General features: G+C 43.5%; 1 protein-coding gene across 1 annotated transcript in view; it reads left to right on the top strand.

Moving 5' to 3' along the window:
- Window positions 1-5,583: 5,583 nt before the first annotated feature.
- Window positions 5,584-21,285, top strand: part of LOC122412126 (uncharacterized) — a 234,239-nt gene continuing 218,537 nt past the window's right edge. Inside the window, exon 1 of the mRNA XM_043421449.1 lies at window positions 5,584-7,981. Within this exon, the coding sequence (XP_043277384.1) occupies window positions 6,902-7,981 (1,080 nt within the window). The 5' untranslated portion in view covers window positions 5,584-6,901. The remainder of the gene's footprint in view (window positions 7,982-21,285) is intronic.

The raw sequence follows: 21,285 nt of genomic DNA, 5'->3' as shown, positions 1-21,285 counted from the left end.
ACGTAGTTCAGCACGAGAATCACGAGTTTTAATGTCAAGTGTCGAAAAGAAGGCCGTCTGAGCACTGTTATCCACGATATGGGTAACCGGTTACCTATATGACCATTTAACTCACGTCGACGTAACAGAAAAATGATGATTTTCGCTCCCTATTTTTTACAAATTCGCCAGACTTCACGAGCTCTCGATTTTATTAACTATCCTAATATTCTGATATCTCGTCACCTTGGGATCGACGAATGAGTTCATGCGTCCGTGTAGGACTTGCAAGGTCTTTCAGACAAACTACCAATAAAATTGTTAGAAAAAGATTTTATTTTTTGATGAATCAAATGAAAAAGAAAAAAAAATATATGAAAAAAGCTCTCGAATGCTATAAATTGAAAAATACGTAAATTACGATACAAGTGAGCCATAAAATATGAGCGTACAATCTCATACGAATAAGATTGTTAGGTGTTTTCGAGATTTTTTAAAAAGTGAATCGGAGCGATTGAATGAAACGTCTATAAGCAGACTTCAATTATGATATAAGAAGGATAAGGATCTTCGGTATTATAGCGCAGTGAACTTCGTGCGACCCTCTTGAGAAGAGAATCGTAGCAGCCGAGTGTGAAACACACACAATGCAAGGGGGGATTCTTCCCAGATCACAGAAGTGAGAGAGAAGGAAGGAAACTTGGAAGGAAAAGATTAATGTGGGACGTGGGTTGGCAGTGATAGAGCTCCGCGTAATCCGTGAACTTGGGAAAACAGCTCTTCCTGGAGCCGAACGTAAGATGCTCGTGTAGGACGTTGTAAGGTGACAGTCAAGAGATAAGAGACAAAACTTCACAATTAAGAAGTACGGCAATCGTGCCAATCAAGACTTTGTGAACGGAAGATCCAGAGGCATTAACGGTTTGACTGAAATGTTCTAGTATTTGGAGGATTCGGTCTTTCTATGGATATACAAACACATGGAACATGGAATCCTAGCAGTCCTCGGAAATGCCTAGCAGCTAGCTCTGTATTTGACACTGTCTCACTGGATATTCAAACTTCCCATATAACGATTGCGAAAGAATTTTCGTCTCCCTCAATCGCTATGACGAAGATTTCCCCAATGAGGTCCTATCGCAACAGCGTTTTTAAAATTACTCATCAAAAACTGCAACAGCAATGAATCGTGTTTGGCCTCAGCAGAGATAATCGAAGCAACAATTTGCCTGTAATTTTTTCGTTTCCAAGATTTTGCGGATTCGGAGCTTCTACTCTCCAAGTAAGACTGCATGAGATGATGGGCACGATCCGTGCGAGATAAACGTAGCAACCGTCTCCAGCATAGCAGATGCGATCCTGCCCGGACGCCGCCGGACCGTCGTCTGACGACCCCTCTACCGTTGGTAGGGGCGTGTCAACGAATCCCCTCTATCCGTCCACTTCCCCTCAAACCCCTTCACGTGGGCTTTTCTCCTTCTCCCCACCATCGGGGCATCGGGTGCGACCCCCCACTCCGACACGAAGCGGCGGAGGAGTCGTCGAAAGGCGACTCCGCGCGCGACAGAGGGGTCTCTGAGCGACGCCGTCGCAGGGAGAGTCGACTGTCTCTCTTTCCTTTTCTCTCCTCTATCGCGTGTCTTTTAGATGTCCCCGTGGCCAGGTCGCTCCACGCCTTCGGATCTCTCTCATTGGCTACCAACTGTCCCCGTAAGTGCAACAACGACACACGCCCATTTCAAGCCCGGAAAAATCGTGTTCCGCAATCTCGCTTCAACCAATTATTAATAAGATTTTTCATCACCAAGACAGTCGAAGGGTATAAAAGGGACATTAAAGAGGAAAAAAAATCAATCACCGACAACGTCCAATTGCTGGGGTAAAATAGATTTCAATTATGTACACAGTCGCCTATCATGGTTGAAGATATCGATCGAGCTTACGTACAACCGTCTCTCGTAACTCTTACCGTCATATTTACGTAATGCGTAATTTCGAAGTTTTTCATTTTTTACACCCATTTCAACTTTATTACCTAACTACTTCATTCTGGTTGTAAAAACAATATTAACGTCTATTAACCTCACTAAATAGATGCCTTCGAATTTATAACTTTAGCTCATTCATGCCCATCAATTGGTGGCATATTCAGGATGTTGACTTGGAAAAAACATTTGCAATTAATTGTTATATTGATTTTTCTATTCAATACTTTTCTTCGATCGAAAAATCTAGATCATGTTTTTACGATTTTACGGTTCGTTACAAAGAAACTTCAAGAATCGTTGGATATAGTGTGCAACGAATGATCCAGAACGTTAACTCTGTGAAATCATAGCTGATTACGGAACTCTGATGTTCTATTTTCAGATATGAAGTGCACTAGAAATATAATTAACTTTTCACTGATCGCTTGAAAGAAATCGCAGAATCTGAAAAAAACGTAAACATTGGAATGGCAGACTATGAAGATTGCAGTTAAGAATCATCTCCAAAAATCAATGACCCCAGCCCGAGTTCGCCCTCGCAGACAGCTAGACAGCGAATAACAGTTTGATAAGGAATGGGAATCAGAATAGATTACGCTCATGCTCTACGCGTAGAGCGCAGAATACTAGAGCTATCGACTCTTGATATGCTTGCATCCATACAAACATAACCGACGCATATTATTCGGAGAATAAAAAAAATTGTGACTCAAGGCAAGATTACAACGTCGGCTGTCCACGTTTTTTACGTCTCGATATGCCATTCCCATTCGCATCATTCAACAAGAACATTTGATCTGTCTGCACCTCTGATTCGCCACACTTGTTATCTTCAGCAGTGACATCAAGTGACATCGTCAATACCATCGACGACCTAGAATTCGCTCATAGGTTCTCCTAATCAGTGCTTATCTCAGGACTTGTAACTGGGAGTTGAGAAAATGACACAAACATGATGTTTTGCTGCTCAGCTGGATAGTAAGGCATGCTGGACTTTTGTACCGCCGATAAAGAGGTTAGGAACTTGAATGACAAATAAGGGTCAAATTTTTGATGCAGCAAAGCAAGAACGAGCATTATTCGATGCATAATAATTGCAAAATATTTTTTTCTGCTTCCTCGCGCAAATCCAGCAATTTTCATATGAGAATAGAACTGCATCGGGTCTGTGAACGATTTTTTTCAAAAACACAGTGACGGCAAAAGTTTCAGAATAAAACAGGAAGTCAGGGAGCCTGAGTACGTGAAATCGACATGAAGATTACATCGGAGATGATGAAATGAGAAAAGATGGATGAGGCGTCGTCCTCAAGATGTGGATGCACGATAATAAAAACGGAAATTGAATGCTCTCACTAGTCATTGTCGAGGTGGATCCTACCGGGGATGTCCGCGTAAGCGAGAACCAAACGCACAAATACACTTCTGCAGCCTAAAACTAATAGTGAAAAGGTTTCCTTAATCGGAAAAAAACCAGCATGTCCCTTCGGATTTTGAAAAAAATGGTCTCAAGAATTGTAAGGCTCCACCACGGCGTACATCATAGCTGAACATATACACCCCAAGACACGGTTGTAAAACGTATACAGGAGAAAAGCACCAATCTACGAGGTGCAGCCACAGCAGAAGCAGCGAAGAGGGTCAGGGGGGTGGTTGGATAGCTGCGATGGTGGCAGAACACCGCGCCGGTCCCAAGTATCGACTCGACGACGTCGTCCTCGGCGTCGTCGTCCGCGCACATCGTATATCGCACTTCAAGAAGAGCTAGCAAAGAAAGGGAATGCCAGAGGAAGGAAGAAGAGCGAGAAACTGCTATATGTACACGGGTACGTGGTTTCAACAGCTCACGAGGTAGCCGTCTTCTTGCCCCTCACCTTTTGTCTCGAGAGCTCTTTCCGTGCACCATTGCTGTTGCTGCTGCTGCTACCTGCTGTATTGCGTAGTATCCCTTGTTCCATATTAACAGACTCGTGGATATCGATGCTACGACCTATACATCAGTTGCTATATACTCGCTCAGTATCTCTGTGTACTACTTTACATATTTAGATATACTGATGCTGATGAATAGAAATTGAAAGAGGGAGGTTTAAGACAAGAGGCATGCGTATGCAGAAGTGAAAACGTGTGTGTAACCTTTGCCACACGCGAAGAAAACTACATTGGCCATGAAGAAATCGGAACCCTCAGCAGACGAAAAAGTATTTTCAATTTTATTTGGCATCCACGATTACCAGAATATTTTCACGATCAACCGAAATTGGCTGGGATTCAAGGCACTTTCTTCCGACATCAAATGATTTTCATATGGAATTAGATCTTTATGCGATTGAAAACAATTTTATTGGGCCTGCTGATGTCAAATGACATCTGCGGAGCTATCCACCTGGCACAAATATTACGAAGGTCAGCTCTTCAGGTTTTGGAATGACCAAACGCTTTATAGTTGAATGACCACACGACCACAGTGTGCTGTTGATACGCACAGGATTCGAAGTCAACAAACCTACTCATTGGTATCGAAACCAGATTGAAATTATCTTGGTTCGATCACGACGTGGCATTGAGCCCTGTTTTCCCACATACCACTGACTTATTTTTATCAATTACATCTGATTTGGATGACTTTCGAGGGTTCGTCAAGCCGCAATGGCAGGTCCGAATTTGTCTCAAAATCAACGTACGTGACGTCACAGTACGTTTGATTAGTTGCTCGGCACATGAGCGGTAGTTTCATCAAATTTATGACAATGATCTCACGTCTCGGATCTGGATACGGAGTATCATGAAGAATGATAATGGCAGTTGGCAAAAGTGCATGTGCAAGCGTAAATGCGATACACTCATACTCGCGGATACACGCGCGCAGTCCAAGCCTGAGAGAGAAAGGGCGAAGTGTAGTTACGTGTATGAGTGTAAAAAAAGTGAGGCATACGTGAAGTGGTCTGTGCCGAGAGGTTTCCGCGTCTCTCACCCTCTCACCGTAGCGCAGATACCAGTAGACCCACATATATATGCGGAATGTATCGGTGCTTCGCGCATCAGCGCTCCTATAGGTATACAATGTGAGTTCACACGCGTTCGGGTTGGCTCGTCGGTTCTCGTGATTTCTCGGCGAAAATAGCCGACCGCGCGCACATACTGCACACACCAAGCGAGAGAACCCCCCGAGTGTTTCACGCTGCTGTACGTGGAACGAAACTCTTGGCTCGTAGATTCGCTCGACCTGGGCTTCCGATCTCGTGCTTAAAGGAAAATTAAAAGAAAAAAAGAAAAATACTAACCACTGCTCCATGCGAGCTTTGTGACATCTTCGTAAACCGCGAGGAATTTTTGTTCTTCACCGCAGTAACGTGACTGGATAAAAATTGGACGTTTCACATTGCTAAATCGGAGGAAGAAAAACCATTTGCCGCGTGAACAGATCACATTATTGGCACAAAAGAGCGAGCGAGAAAGAAAAGAGAGAAATCCGCGCGCGGAGCTGCTGCTGCTGCTGCTCCTCGGTATTCACGATTAATTACGAAAACGCACGAATAGCCGCGAAGCGGCGCTCCGTGTAACCTCGAGAGTCGGTTGGCGTGCGTTCGCGGGTACGGTCGTGGTTATATGGGCACACACCACGCGTCTTGAAAAAACCTCGCTTCCTTACGTGTTTTTTGCCTTAGCAGCCGTAGTTGCAAAGTCGGTTTTTTAATTAAAAAATTTTTCGTTTGTTTTCAATTTAATTTCACGGAATTGATGACCTGCCTTAAAATTGTGGGTAATTGTATGGTGTCGTGCTTCCGATGAAATAGTGCGCGGTGACAATTAATGTATGGTGAAATAAGATGTGGGCGTGAGCTACAGTGATGGGCTTTTTATCTTCTAGAGTTTGATGATGAGATTCAATTTTGTAATTGACATCGTGTGGGGACACTTGTGTCAACGGTCTTGGGTGCGGATAATTGTTGTGTCGTGAAGTGGTCAATAAAGTGTGATAAAAATTTGATGATTGTCCGGAAAAAGTGACAGTTGACCGGGAATGCAATGATGAAATATTACCATGCATGCGGGTCGCGTTGGTCCTGAGGCAAACGGAACGATCTTGATCCAATGACGATGAGAAACCCGTGGAAAATAGAGACGGAGGGCAACGGATTGATGACAAAAACGAGGAGTACGAAGAAAACGATACGCGAGCACCAGCAGCGGCGTTGAAATACGCGCTGCTGGAGTCACAGCGGCTACGGCTACGGCGACGTTTCAACCAAGGGAAAATCAGATTCGTAGGCGGAGCTTGGTTCAGATGCCGTGGCTGGTGGACACGTGACACGGAAACTTGTCACGCCGCCCTTGCCTCCCCTACCTTCGTAATACCCCCTTCCCTCTGGAGCCCCTTCCAAGCTTCCCCCACCATCTCGTCGTCAACCGAAAACACGACTGAACCCGAAGTGCGAGACATCAGCGCCGCCGCATCGCCGACCGTCGCATTCGTCCCATGGACAACAAGCTCTGCTATCTCGACCAATCCGCCCACCTCTTTCCTGCCACTCTATCTGACTTCTTCGGATCAACCGGCGACCATGATTGAGAAATTTGTCGCTGCGGATCATCCTCGTAGATACGCGCAAGAATGGATGCTGCTTCATAGCGATTCGTTTAATTCTTCATAAAGCCTCGATTTTATTCTGGATTCTCTCACGATGGGCAACGCAATTACGGGAGAGAATTCTGCCATTGAACATTTCGATGAAACAGTCTAATCGCTTCTGTTCTGACTATCGTGGCAGTTGAATACCAATTACGCGTTAACTTGCTCACATTGCGATACAGTAAACTTGCTTTTGGATTACAGCAAACCAAAAATTTCATTTTTTTCCCCTACCAGAAGCGATCTTTGATAATCCTCGTTGCTGTGAATCAAGGAAATAATTTTATCATTAAGTTCTAACATGCAGCAAGCGAGTCTTGGATCAAATACCAACGGCCAGAGTACCGTGACGATGAAGTCGCGCCACGAGGACTCCGTCAAGGACGAAGATGGAATTATCATGAAAAAAGATGTGATAGTGAAAAGCGAGATTCTGACGACGGAGGGCGAGCACGTACCTGGGATTCGCGCGGCGGATAAAGAGATTAAAATCAAACAGGAGAGCCTGGAAGATGATGCTGCTCAGCAACATCTGCAACAAGGCTGCATCAACGATAAGCCTGAATTAGCTAGTGGCTATCGGGAACATCGTGATTGTCAGTCGAGTTCTAAAAGTTCAGTGGATACTCATCAAGCTCCGATCGACAGGGATTATCGTGGCGAAGGTGCTTACTCGTCAAACTCCTCGTCCAGTGTAACTGCTCCTGGAGCTACGACGGCCAAACAGTTCCATGAAAATAATTCTCTCGAAAATCAAAGTGCAGATTTTTCTCGCATGCCAGTGCATCAGTACTCGGGGATTCAGCATCCAGCTTATCGCACCGCTGTTCCAACGGTTTCAACAGCAAACTCCAGGGCTCTTGGATTTCCACATTTTTACGCTCCCCCTCAACCTCCTGTTCCACGGCATGCCGCGAACCCTCCCCTGCAGCAAGCTCCGTTTTCCAATTCTTCATCCTCACCGGCACGCCATTTCGGTGCTGGAAAACGTTCAAAGGATGAAAAGGACTCGGCTGGTTTTAACGATGCAAACGTTGCTTATCGACAGAACGCCGTAGGAATGCTTAACGAAGCTTTTCTCCGTGATTATCAGAACGAATTGAGTAACTTTCATCTCGGAAAGTGCCCTCCGAATTTTACCGTTCCTACGAGCTATGGTGCGCCACCAACTTTTCGTCCGACGGTCGCCAGGGCGTATGCTCAACATCAACAACAACAACAACAACAACAGAATAACAATAGCGCGTTTAGAAATCAACTCCAATTTTTTTCCTCGAGTAATACTACCGCTGTAAGACAGAACAATAAAAATAAGTGGAACAGTAACTCAGGGACTGGGAGGGCGATCCATCCTCCTCCACACGGAGCCTCACCGAACTCAGTGAGTTTGAAAATTGTGAATTCGTGTTGCTTCGCTTGTAGTTTATTACCATCAAGCTTTCGTTGTTTACGTTTTCACGAGTTGGGAACAAATAGTTGAAACATTTTATTATTTTATTGAATGTGGAGAAGGATTCCCATTATGAGGAATATATCGTAACGCTTTTCAACTGCATTGCATATGAATCGTCTTCCTCCCTCTTTTAGATGGGTTAAAATTCTAATAGACTTCGAGGTACAACTAGTCTTTTGAGTCCTATTTAAATATGATACGTTGAAGGAGTTCGCGAAAGCAACGTGCAGCACGGCGTTAATTTAGAAAGGCCAAGCTGGAGCAATGCGTTCTAAGTTTCAATCGGAAGACAATAATTATGGATTCGTATCAATTGAAGCCAGAGATCGTTGCCTGGACGAACTAATCTAGTAAAAATTGAGCAAAATTGTAAAATCTTCCATGTGTTTAAATAAAAATATTATCCAACTGGTGGTCTTCCCTTTTCATAAAAATTCTTATCTTTTCATGAAAATCCGCACCTTAAAGCGATATCCACATCCTCAAGGCACAATACTCATCATTAGCGAGGCAATTGAGAGCGAGTACATCAGCCAAGTGAATGAATCTTTGTAAGAATGCTCATGGATCATTACCCTGAACGTTGAATACAATTTTAACAGCTTTATGGCTTTAATAGTATTTCTGTCTGATCTGGAATTTCGTTATAAGCTCGGCACAATCGTTTTCTATGTTTGTAGGATTAAAAAAAACGTAGATTGATTGATCTTGCAAGATTTCACGTCGATAGAGAAATACCTCGCTATTCAATCGTTTTTTTCCTTCTCTTCCACTGTTTATAGCTATAATGTGATACGCTGCTTTTGCTTGAACAGAAGGCTAACTATGCGTGACGGTGTGGCGCTCGACGAAAAAGCCTCGCGGGCGTTATACCATAAAAGTAATAATATCGATTCTTAGCAAGAAATACGACTCTTCAAGTTGGCTGCTTCACAGATTATTCCAAGGAATAAGTTTGGAAAAATGCGTTTGTGTATTTTGGAGACGTATTCGAGGCTTTTGAAAATGCTGGCAATGCTTCGTCTCACTATTTTTAGGATTTTTCAAGCTGTAAAATCAAAATAAAAAATATGAATAAATGTTTTTTTTTTTTTTTTTTTTTAATCGTATTTTGCTTACGTAGCTTTGCGTTGACCGCATTGAAAAAAGTCACATCAGTGAAGATTTTTTTGTGCAGCGATTCGATTGAAATATTTCCAAGTTCAGTTTTCCCGTCCATTGTTTGATTTTTCCCATGGGATTCTCCAAACGCGATTCACTATCATCAAATTCTATGACGTTTACCTCGAAAGTGGAAAATCACGCGTATCTTCGAGCCAGCAGCATCACAAATCTCTGGATATACGTGGTGTGTATCTCGTATTTCCAGCGAGCGATTGTGCCCCTTTGTCCGGGCTCTTTCGCATTGAGACACAAAGAACACTCCTCGCTCTCGGTGAATTTCTCGGTTCTTTCGCTCTTCCCCGAGAGATACTGGTCGTTATATAGCTCGCTGGTTGTGTGCGAACGGAGCAGCATTCGTACGGACACACACGAGATGCATCTCACGTGGAGAACGGAGCGCGACTCTGGAGCAAATTGCGAGCGTTTCTCGCGTTGAATTTTACAGTCTCTCCGCGATCGTCTCTCCCTCTTTCTCTCTCTTTTTTTTCACTTCGCCCTCTTAGTTCAACGGTGTATCATACTACGCGTACACACTGATACCTGGCGAAGAACGCAGAAGATTCCATCCATCTCGCGGCTAAGCTTTAGGCCGGAGGTATCGCGTTCGTCTAAACAAAAGGGCTTACCAACCTGAGATTTAGCAGTTGTTGCAACGCGGACCACAACCTTTCGGTCATAAGCGGTTAATGCCGGAATAGCTGCCGGCAGCATATCCGTGCGTATGTATATTCGTCAGTGTGCGAGAGACTATTTCGAGCTGCGTTACGTATTCCGGAATTCATGATGTTCATCGGTTGCAGTCGGACGATTTCTGCGTCTCTTGAGAATAGAGAAGAATCAGGCACGGTGAAGCGTCTGAAAACTGGTACGACTCGGATGCGGTACACGCTGGGAAAACTCGCGACATAGAAGAGTTTTGAGATCGCGCAACCGTTCAGAAAGTTCAGACCGTTAAGTCGTTACTTGCCGAACGACCTGTCCGTCTCGCTTCCTCCTTTCCGCAGTTTTGTTACTCGTCCTGCAGAAAGTACTCAATTCTGTACGAAAGCATTTTCGCTTCATCCTTCCTTGGAATGCGCATTCCGCAGGAAGAATATGTATCACCCTCTGGGATATGCTTCGCTGATGAAGCTCGGTTCTTCTTCATACTTCAAAAATGTGCATTTAACCGGTGAATTTTCATTTGAAAAATTAGGCGCACTGCGCATCTCGGGCTCCTGGAGATAAATTGCGATACATTCGATTGACATTCTATACGAGCCGTTATAGGCGTGCAATCACGTTTCATGACGTATACGCTCGTTACTTGATTCAACGTCGTAAAATAATTGCATAACTGTTGAATTAGTAATTGTCACTCGACGCTCGACTTCGTTGTAGTTTTATGCATTCATTTGGCGCACCGCAACAGCGGAATTGCATTTCGACCAATTATGTTTGTGCAACGAATGAATGATAGATTAGGAATAAAATTAAACTGTAATACATCTGACTTGATGAAAGATAGAGGCTCGCGATTAGTTTCCCAGTCGCCGTGTGCTATTGCGCAATGTCGTAAAATTGTTTACATACACGAGGTTCGTTTAAAAGCTTGTACAGTGGAAATAAAATTTCTATATTTAGACCGTATATACGCGATACTAGGGGTTAAATAATTCTCCGGAGCATTAGAGGAATAACGCAGTTTACATTCAAACAGGAAGTATTACCGTTCGTTATTTTTTGTGCTCTCAAAGTACTAATAAAACAATCTCATGATTTGTTTATTACACGAGAAAATCGACTTTTCATCGATACGAATTTCACGGGCTCGAGTTTCTTATTCGTCAGAGCTGAAAATCATTTAACCTGAAATCAATGTATCATTAATTTCTCATTCTTTCCTCTCTTTACAGAAATTTATATCGTCAAGTATATATACACGTAATTAGTAAATGGTCTACGAAGACTGTAACGAGACGAGCGATAGTGTGTCTTGAACGCTTACGAAGCGCAGTCCTTTCTCCCTCTTTCTTTCCGTCTCGCTATCTCGCCATCTCTTTCTCTCTTTCACACTCTAAAATTATGCGAGCAACGTGCACGTCCAAAATTACAGTTATTGGGCAAGCGCGCGCGCGCGCGTGCGAGAGAGAGAGAGGAGCATCGTGCCCTGCCACGAATCTCCCAGCGCCTGTGCCACCCCCAGGGATATTCGCGGCACCTCAACTCTCATCCCCATCTCTTCACTCCCCAACCACTCTCTCGAGATCTTGCTACTCAGCGGACGCATATCGGATATGACGGAGGGAACGTCTTAGCTCTACACATACTCGTGCGTTTCAACGGAATTATATATAAATGCATACACCAATATCATTACGCGGTACGAATATACACCAATAAATATCTGTAGCACTGTTCTCTCGCTGATAGGCCTCGGTCTGTCTGCCGTTGCCCGAGGCCTCTGATTACATACGCAACGGGAAAATGGAAATGCCCTCCGCACCCCCTGCTCTTGCCTTCGCCCCCGTAGGTTTACTCAAAGATTATCATTTCTGGCGTGTAAAGACTCTCGTCGTATTTTCCGTATTATCGAGCCATGCCTTAACCTCATCTTTCGTGCTTCGGTACTGATTCTATCTTGCATCTTGATCATTTTTGTTGTAATTGGTTGTAAAGAGTTTTGACAGTGTGTTTCGGGTTGCAGGATTATCACGAATATGCACGGGAGTTGGGTTTGTTTGGGCTGTTCTCCGGGGTCACATATTCTAGGAAAAACGCGCTGTTCCGACGGGGTCGGAATGACCCCAGGCATGTTTAAACGCTTGCCGCGTTACCAGTATCGTCTCCAACGACACATGTAAAGTCAGGATATTAGTTTGAACCTTTCCGAATACGAATATCATGGGAATAAATGTTTATTCAATTTTCAAAATGCCGAAAAAAAATCAACAACGAGGCCATGTTTTAGAAAAAGAAGCATTTTTTATTTAAAAAAAATCATAAATCCGGCAATGGTTTTACCAGCTTCCTCGGGCGCCAATAATTTACAAATTCTAGGTCAAAGTTGCTCTTGAGGTCATTTTGACCCCTGGTGACCACGGAGGGTTAACAAATATTGACACCGTTGTCTCTAAAGAGATGAATGCTTGTTTGATTAAAAATAGTTGCATGATAATGAATGAGGAGTGCGTTCGATCCTTCCTGACGATACTGCGGCATTATTTCTTACTGGGTTGCGGTGCTGATTGTATTGTTTAGTGAATATGATTCGTGTTACGTTGAACAAAATATTCTCCAACTTATCGTTTTTCTCAGTGTCAGCATATACGTGCTCAAGAGTATTTCGCATTTCCCAGTGTATTTCTCACCTTGATAAACTCTGATCTGATTAATCCACGGAGCTTGTTGCACTTGAGTGTCTCCTGCAGCTTATTTCCTCGCGCTGTTTCCAAGCAGCGCAGTTTATCTCCCGGACAGTTTGGAAGGCTGGAGCGTACGCACCTGTGCGATGTGATAACGTCGGGCTCATCACGCGAAGCAAAGAGCGCGAAAGAGAGCAAGAGAGAGAGAGAGAGAGAGAGAGAAGGAGGGAGAAAAATAGCGGCGGTATGCTTCGTTGCTACGGATTTCGCGCCTCTGCAATGAATAAGGGGATTGAATCGATGTCAAGATGCTCTTCTCGGTCCATTCGTTCTCGGTCAAACGTATTCACGATTATATTCGCGACTCCTTAAGGTATTTATTCCTTTGGGCTTGTCAGGCGGTCGAAACTTAAGCGGCGATCTTCCATTCACACGTGCTCTCGCTCTCCTCTTTGTGCCTTTCTCGTTCAAATTAGAGAAAATCCGCTGCTATAAATTACCCTCACCCGGTACAAATATCTTCGGCAAATGGTGCCCGCAAGCGGAAGCACCGCGGAGAGTCGAGAAGAAAAATTTCCGTATCGAAATTGTAAACTCTTCGGATAGTTGTTCAACAACAAACGTTCGGAGCATAAAAGCTCCCGAGTTTACAATGTACGTGTATGTTTATATATTTCACTTTACCGTTTACCTTTTCGCCATTCGAATGATGTTTCACGCTCTCTGTTTCGAATGCCACCGTATCCGAGAGATGATTCTCTTGTTAATGCTCGCAACACTTCTCGTCACGGAAGAGAATGTACCGAGCGTGTGTTGGATGTCCGTCAGAAAGCGTCGAGATGCGATAATATTTCATCTCCACGAGAGAGCCCGTGGACCAGCAAAAGAGCGAGACGGAGCCAGAAAAGACAGGACATAACGATCAAGTACACGTTTCTCGTTGTGCCCCCCATAATAGTCTCTCTCTTTCTCTCTCTTCGAGCCTCCAACTTCTCGCAGTCAACGCCATTATACATTTCTGATTCCAGTATCGCCGCGTGCTGTGCCGGTGCCGTCATTGACCCAAGTCAGTAAGGTCTACGCACGGGTTATTATTCCTCATTGGAGAGCAGCCTCCATTATTTTCTTCCCGGCATATTATAACTATACGTCTACATCGTACGAGTGTTGTACTTCGTGAGCGTATGCCCAGTGCAACTCGATAAAAGGACGAAACTAATAGCACTTTACCAGCTCAATCGCTTGGATCAACGTCTCATTCTTTCGTTGCTGATGACCGATTAGTGTATAAACACATATTCGAGTCGGCAAGGCCACTGTGTCGTTCCTCCACCCAGACTCAAACGTCCCATCAATGTGATGGGCGCTCTTGGACCTTCACAATTTGGAAGTCGTTCCTGCGATCGTTTCGAGTCGATTATTAATTTTAAAAAACTGTAAGCATTTCAGCACCAATCTTTTTGCAATACACCGCGTGCATCATCACATTAAATTTCGTACGCAACGAAACAACGACGGCAAGCTTAAGGCTGCGTTGCTGGTACATCATCCACGGATTCTACTCCCGCCGTTAATTCCATCGAATTTATTTTCTTGAGGCTCAATTGATATGCACACTTTATGGGACGACCCACACTATGATGGTTTGCTAGCACAATTATAACCTCCAGTATTAATCCTGATAACTTTTACGCAGTTACGTAAACGATTCGTGATGGGAGAATTCATTTGAGACGTGGACCAAATTTGGGCGTGGGTTCATCGACAATTTTCGGATAAAACCTCATGCATCTTCCGCTTTTGGGTCCATCTACTGGATGCTGTACTAATGATGTCATGGCGCCGCCTTATTTCTTCGTTGTTCAGACTTTTTTCTAGTCTTTCGGTATGCGACGTTGATGTAGATTGAGGATTCTCACTTGGCACGTTGTACGATTTTCAGCGCGCTTTTTGTTCCTTACATCCGTTGTTGCTCAAATGATTTTGAGTTTTCGTGCTGTTTTTCGTATTCCTCGAAAAAATTATATCAAAATGTTGAAAATCATCGAGTTGGTAACGATCCAACAATTTTTCTTGATCCCCTTCCCCATCTTTTTACAAAAAATCAAATGTAATTGCATCCAAAATCAATTCAAAGGGTGGCACATAAAAAATAAAGTGAGCACCGGTTATCAGAAATTTATTTGACAATACTCTACAAAAGTACGACGTTGAAATGTGGATCCACCGACTTGGAGGGTGGCTCCGCAAATAAAACAAATAGAATCGGCGGAAGACAAAACATGTAAATTGTTCACTTCCAAGGTTCCTTTTTAATTACCGTTTCAGCTTTGAGCATAATTTACTATCGTATATTTTATTATAGAAATACGAGAGTCGAAAAATTCCACGGTTAAAATAATTCATAGCACGTCATCGGGACTCCAAACATAAATAGAAACCCTTGAAAAAAAAGAGCCGAAGGAGATGAACGAAATGGAGAAATGCTCGAGGAGTAGAACGGAGACGACGTTTACACGCCCCCGGCATCAGCAGAGTAGAAGTAGAATCATTCTCTCTCGCGCCCTCCATTCTGAATACACACAAACACAAACATGCCAACATCTACGTGAGTACACACACACACACACACATGAAAGTACCTATATATATAGGTACGCGCATTGTAGAATTACTCGTGCGCTCGCCAGATGGGTGCTTAGTCGAATGGGACACGGGTTTTTCTACCTGAGGGGCGCCCAATCGGCGAAACACATGGCGCGTCTCGTGGGCGCGCACGAGACAGCTCAAAACTCCTCGGTCCTGGGTCTTCTGCGCGAGACCATTGGTAGAAATGATTTTTTCCACTCAAGACAACAACGGGATCGTACGTATTGAAAAAAAAAAAAACATTTTAAAAAATATAATGGAACTAACAAAAGAAATTGTGGAACGAAGAAAACTCTGAAGGGACAAAAGTGTTCCCTCGGCGTTTCTGATTCATATTTTTCCTGTCGTCATTATCATCGCGTTTGTGCTTTAATGAAATGAATAGCAGAAAATATCTTGAAGCATCCAACTTTCTACTCGTACCGTATCAATGATTGGCTCGCATTATGCTCTCAAACTGGGATCCCAGTACCGTGCGGTCAGTTCGTCGTTGCTCTTGTATCGATCATCAATGATTCGGTAAATCGATAGCAATTTTTCCGCCTCGTAAATTTATTCGATGTTGCCGCAATGGACTAGGAAATTTCACGCCACTGTACCGCTCCGTTATACTTTTTTTCTTCTTCTTGTTTTTTTTTTTTTTTTTATTCTGCCATCAAGCGTTACGAACTTTGTATCTTTCATTTTACATGATATACTAACGAACGTCTAGAGTATACCTACTCGTTGAAGCTACTTTAACGACTCACCCCCAATGAATTACGAGGTGATCCCAGCGACACGTACAGTAGTGGATTTACGATCCTAAACATTATTTTAGTCGATTGTATTGTCGCTCCTAAACGAGGAACTTTCATTATTGACATATTTTCCTCTGCGTTCGCAATTCGATCATGTTTTGCTATGCTCGCCAAAACGCCGCGTACGTGAAAACGAATGAGCTGCTTTAATCGATCACGTTGAATGAAGAGCTGTGCGCACAATTTTTATGGTACTTGATCCAGTAACAAATAAATTGTTCAGGCATTTTCTATTTTCTTTATGGTAGTTACATTCGAATTCTTGTTCACATTGGCTCCGCGGGTATGCAGAAAATGTGTTGATAGAAAATACGAACGATAATTCATCCGAATGAAAATTCTCTCGAGTGCTTCCCAATCTACGTTTACACACAACAGACTAGTTCGTAATTGTAATATATACCCGTCACCATAATGTCACGACTTTGAAATCTCGCATTATTATCGCAAATCGCCACTGGCGATGGTGCTAAATTACTGCTGGCTCCATCGTCCTCATAAATTACAAGATGGCATTCTCTCGTGTATACACAATTTTAAAAATGCACCCTCAACGAAAGTTATGATGATGTTGAAGGGATTCAACGTAGCATTGATTGAATCCGGGAAAACCAAAATTCCCAAATGCCCAAAAATTTTGAGGATCGTGAATAGAAAAAATATTCAATTCTTCACACTCATTTTCCTGCCGATGAAAGGAGATCGTTTGGTTATTGAAAATTGGTAAATGGAGTTGACTCAAGTAAACACAGAATTAAAAAAAAAAAAAAAAAAAAAGAAAAAAAAACAGAAAACTATCTGAATAGTTCGAAATATTTAATACAAAATATAATGGAAAAGAAACAGAATTGATACGTTCTTAATCAAGGGGAAGAATATATTGGGTGCACCAACGCAGTGGCCGATATTCAGGTTCAGCGCTCGCTCGCCGGTCGAACAGAAGAGTCGCGTGCCCGTACGCAACCGCAAGACCGCAAATTAATTATTTAGTTCCTGCAGTGCGAGAGGTGCAACGCTATTGTACTCTCAGCAGGACCGAATAATACAGCAATCCGCCGGAAGTTAGCTGTTCTTTTTTAAGAATCTTTTTTAGGATATCTTCTTTCATGAACGTGTTGTGCGTCAGGATAACGAGGCTTCAACCAAGAAAAGAAGAAAGAGATCTCAATTCTTTTCCGAAATTTTGGAACAAATGAAGTGATGAGACTTGCGAACAGAAAATTCGTACTACGAATCTTGTAATTACTTCCATACGTGTACAAACATATAAGTGGATATAACCGCGTGCGAATTCACTAACGAGCAGATGGTGGCTGGTTCTCGCGCGAACTCGCCATTCTTTATGGGCCCATTAAAACGAAGCTTGACTCCGTATAATTGGACACTAAACATTATTATAAACCACGAAATGTCTGTACACATTCTTGCAAAATTGTCAATCGTAACTTCCCTACTGATATTGTTTTTCGTGCTCCAGATTTCTATTCACTTCTTTAACTATGATTAACCTATCAATTTCGTATCGTACGTTCAGTTTTTAATCCACAAAACCACGTTTATTTCCCTAGTTAATCGCTGTCACAAATGGAAGCAAGAAATTTGGAAGTTCTAGACACTTGAAATTTCCTTGGTTGCAAATTTGCATCAGTGCGTGGTTTCTACGGGTTAAGAGCAGTAATACCCAAACAAAGTGAACATAATGGCAAGATTATGTTGCCGAGATGAAACGATCGTCGAAATCAGTGTGAATCGTATGTGCGCGTGGATATGATCTTTTGCTATTCTTCTGATAAAGCTTCTCCAGGCATTGTGTGCTTTACGATCGCTGATGACACCTACCGAGACTCTTCTTCCGTAGCAGGACTCTTCGGTCGTGCTCGTGACCAAGCCTATATATACATAGATGCATATATTTTTGAAAAGAAAAAGTAAAAAAATAAACTGATGGTTGTACAAGCCATGAGTGGCCCCGCGCGGCGGACACGAGAGGCGATATTACGACCGTGAATATTAAAGTAATTGATGCCTCCATAAAACAGTGAAACATCGCGGTTCTTCGATGTCCCTGGGATATACAGTCACAGTAAGGCTCTCAATAGTTCTCGAGCCTCGCTCCGCGGGCTCGTGGTTAGATAGTACTTCGTGAGGTTCTCGCGTGTATGAGAAGATCAAAGCGTGCAAAAGCTCCCAAGGATCGTATATTTGTAGATAAATATAGTTATATGTATGTTTGTGTGCTTTTTCGTTTTTGTCTCATTCGCTCTCTATATGTATATGTATGAATGGATAGTAAAGACTCGCTTTCCGTTTTGCCGACGTCAACTCGCCGTATCGTATATATTTTATATGTATGTGTATTCATTGCTGGTACAGACACGACTTCATCGTGAAGTACGGTCATTACATTGTACTCTGTCATGTCACCATTCTCGTTTCGTCTCTCCCTCTCTCTCTCTCTCTCTCTCTCTCGCTCTTTCACTTGGGGAGAGAGTTCCACAAATTTTTATCGTGATAGATAATCGAGCTACCGCACAGGAAAATCTCTTTATCGATTATACAGTGGAAGCTCGAGTACTCGCAAGGTAAGTGCGCAAAGTATCCAAAAGGATTCGGAGTTTTCCTGGCACTTGGATCTTCAGAAGCCGAGTCTCGAGAATGTAGTAGATCCTAACAATGCTTCAAGTAGGACCTCGATCAATTCCTTGAGGAAGTTCCAGTCTATAAATAATCAAGAATAAGCCACTTTTGGGTACTTAAAACTTCATTTGAGAGCTCTGAAGCAGGAGCGTGAAATACGGTGCTGATTTTCAGTGAATAATATTCGGTCACTGTTTCTGTCGCTCTTGAACTACGTGAAATGGCATCACACCCTGGACGTCGAGTCAAGATCGATATGACAAGAATTTCGAACCGCGGGATATGCTTTAGTCTGCAATAGGATGAGTTTGTTGCTCCTGCTGCTTCTGGTTGGTGTTGTTCCATGTGCTGAGAGATGGAATAAAAGCAAGACGTTTCTCCCGTAGAGAACGAAAGAGACGGAGATCGAGAAGAGTGTGTGCAAAAGAGAGAAACATTGAACAGCATGAGCATACAGTTGGTTGTACGTTGTACACTGGCGAAGCGCATTGGTGAGGAACGTGTATATACAGGTTGGCAAGGGCACATGGAAGGAACAGCGTGTAACGATGTATCAAGCTGTTGCGCCCCCGGCGTGTCCGGCAATGGTGGAACGCGTCGCTTTGAGGGCCTGTGCCGCTTGCGGATGGCTCTGTATCATGACTTTACACGCTTCCCAATGGCCAAACGAGGGACGATAATGCCGCTACGGCTTGAGCCACAGCAAGGGAGGCTAAAAGAGGACGAAAGAACGAAGAAGTCTCCCAGCTCTCGTCCTCCTCGCGCGCAGGACCATACACACTATTAATTTTGTATATATCCTCAACACTTATCGTATACCATATACGTCCACCTCGATTTTATATACATTCATACACAAACACACATATATACATACAAATGGATGTAAAAGAAAAACAGGGGCGTATTGTAACGGAGCGCGTATGAGAGATAAACTACAACATTATATTATTATGGCTGTATAGAAAATATCGAGTGACCGTGCGGATGTACCTGAACTGAAGAGAATTCTCCGATTGAAACGTTCCCTCGTATAATCGTGAGCTTCAGTCTTCTCTCTGTTAAAATGTACTCTTCCTTTCTTTCAGTTTAGATAGTATGTTGGCTCACCTCCTGCTGCTGTGGCACTAACATCGGTGATACTCGGTTCATGATTTTGTAGAGACGATTGTTGCGGTGTTGCAAAAATCGTCGACGACTGTGTCCTATACGGTTTTTCAATCGATTTTCCCACTCCCCGCATTATTTTTGACAATAATTTATGTTGATTGGCACTATAACAAGTAAATTGAGTCCTTTCGAATCCTCCGTTCGTGTCGAGTCTCGGCGATAAGCTCATTCGTGAAACCGCGATGTTGGTTTTACTGATCTTCATTCAGTTGACCTCGTATATGAGTAGACCGAAACTTTTTCAATTGAAATCCTGTTACAGAATAGAGACAAAATGGTTACTCGTCGAGTAGAAGCCATTTTAGCAAGGGACCAGCAGTTTCGGTTGTATTTTTCACATCTCGCTCGAGCGCTCCATCAAATACACGTACCGTGAGAAATATGATAGAGGTTCGGTGGGGGTTTTGAGGGATCCGTTGCCGGGTCGTTACGGATGTAACCGGAGACAGGGTTGGTGGCTCGTTGCACAGCGGAGTATCCTTTCTAACGTACACACTCACGTACAAACTTATAACACAGGGTTTGCAAAGAGTTTGAGGGACAATCTGGGGCGAAGGGAGCGAAAAGAGCGCGATGGGAGGCACGAGTGCAGCGAGAGAGAAAGAACATTAGGAGGAAGATGGAGCGATAGACAGACGAAAATAGGAGAAAGCCTATATCTGTATGTGTAAGGAGGAGAGAGGTCGTTTGTCGGGGGCTTGGAGTATTTCATGCACACATTGAAGCGGAGAAAATGAAGGAGGAGAAACGGGAGCATGAAACCGGGCACAAGGAAGGCGTCCCAGCAACCCTTGCCCGGGGGTGTCCGTGAGACGGAAACTCCGGGAAAGGGTATCTCTCTGTTGTCATGGTCCCTGTGATGCTCCATTATTGATTAAAGATGGCTGGTTCTCGGTCTCTGACGACGCTGATTCTCGAATCTCTCTTTCATCGCGTGTTATTCGTATATAAATATAACGATTTAGCTCTGGGGGTGGCGATGAGTTTGGTTGCTTTGCTTCTTCTTAGTCTCTCGTTTTCATCAGAATCAATGGATCCTTGTGCCCTCTCTGTTTACCCTTTCGCGTGGCAGAAGCGCCATTTTAATATGCACAATTATAATGTGTACCGAAGAAAGATAGCTGGAGGATATCCCGAGTCCGTGGGGGCCTCACAAATCCCCCCTGCTCTTCTTCCTTCTTGCTCAAACCAACTGAGGGTTATTCAGCAACAACCACCAAATGATAAAGGGAAGCCTTGCGGAGATTCGTCCCCGGCGCGTCCATCCCCTATCGCCATGACATCCCTCTTCCTGTCCTTAACTCACTCACCCTCGCGTCTCTCTCTTTGTTTGCCAGGAAATCACGGTGAAGCCGACTCCGCGCTACCTCACTTTCGTGAAAACTCAACGGGCGCGTGTAATCGAGGAGTTAATTAGGACGCGTTTGGCTTTTTAATTGAGTTTCGAATTATCTCAATTACAAATTAC

This window comes from Venturia canescens, chromosome 6 (genome assembly GCF_019457755.1).
Source record: "Venturia canescens isolate UGA chromosome 6, ASM1945775v1, whole genome shotgun sequence".
Classification (NCBI taxonomy): domain Eukaryota; kingdom Metazoa; phylum Arthropoda; class Insecta; order Hymenoptera; family Ichneumonidae; genus Venturia; species Venturia canescens.
Note: the sequence above shows the minus strand (reverse complement) of the source record. Positions and strands in the feature narration are given on the sequence as shown.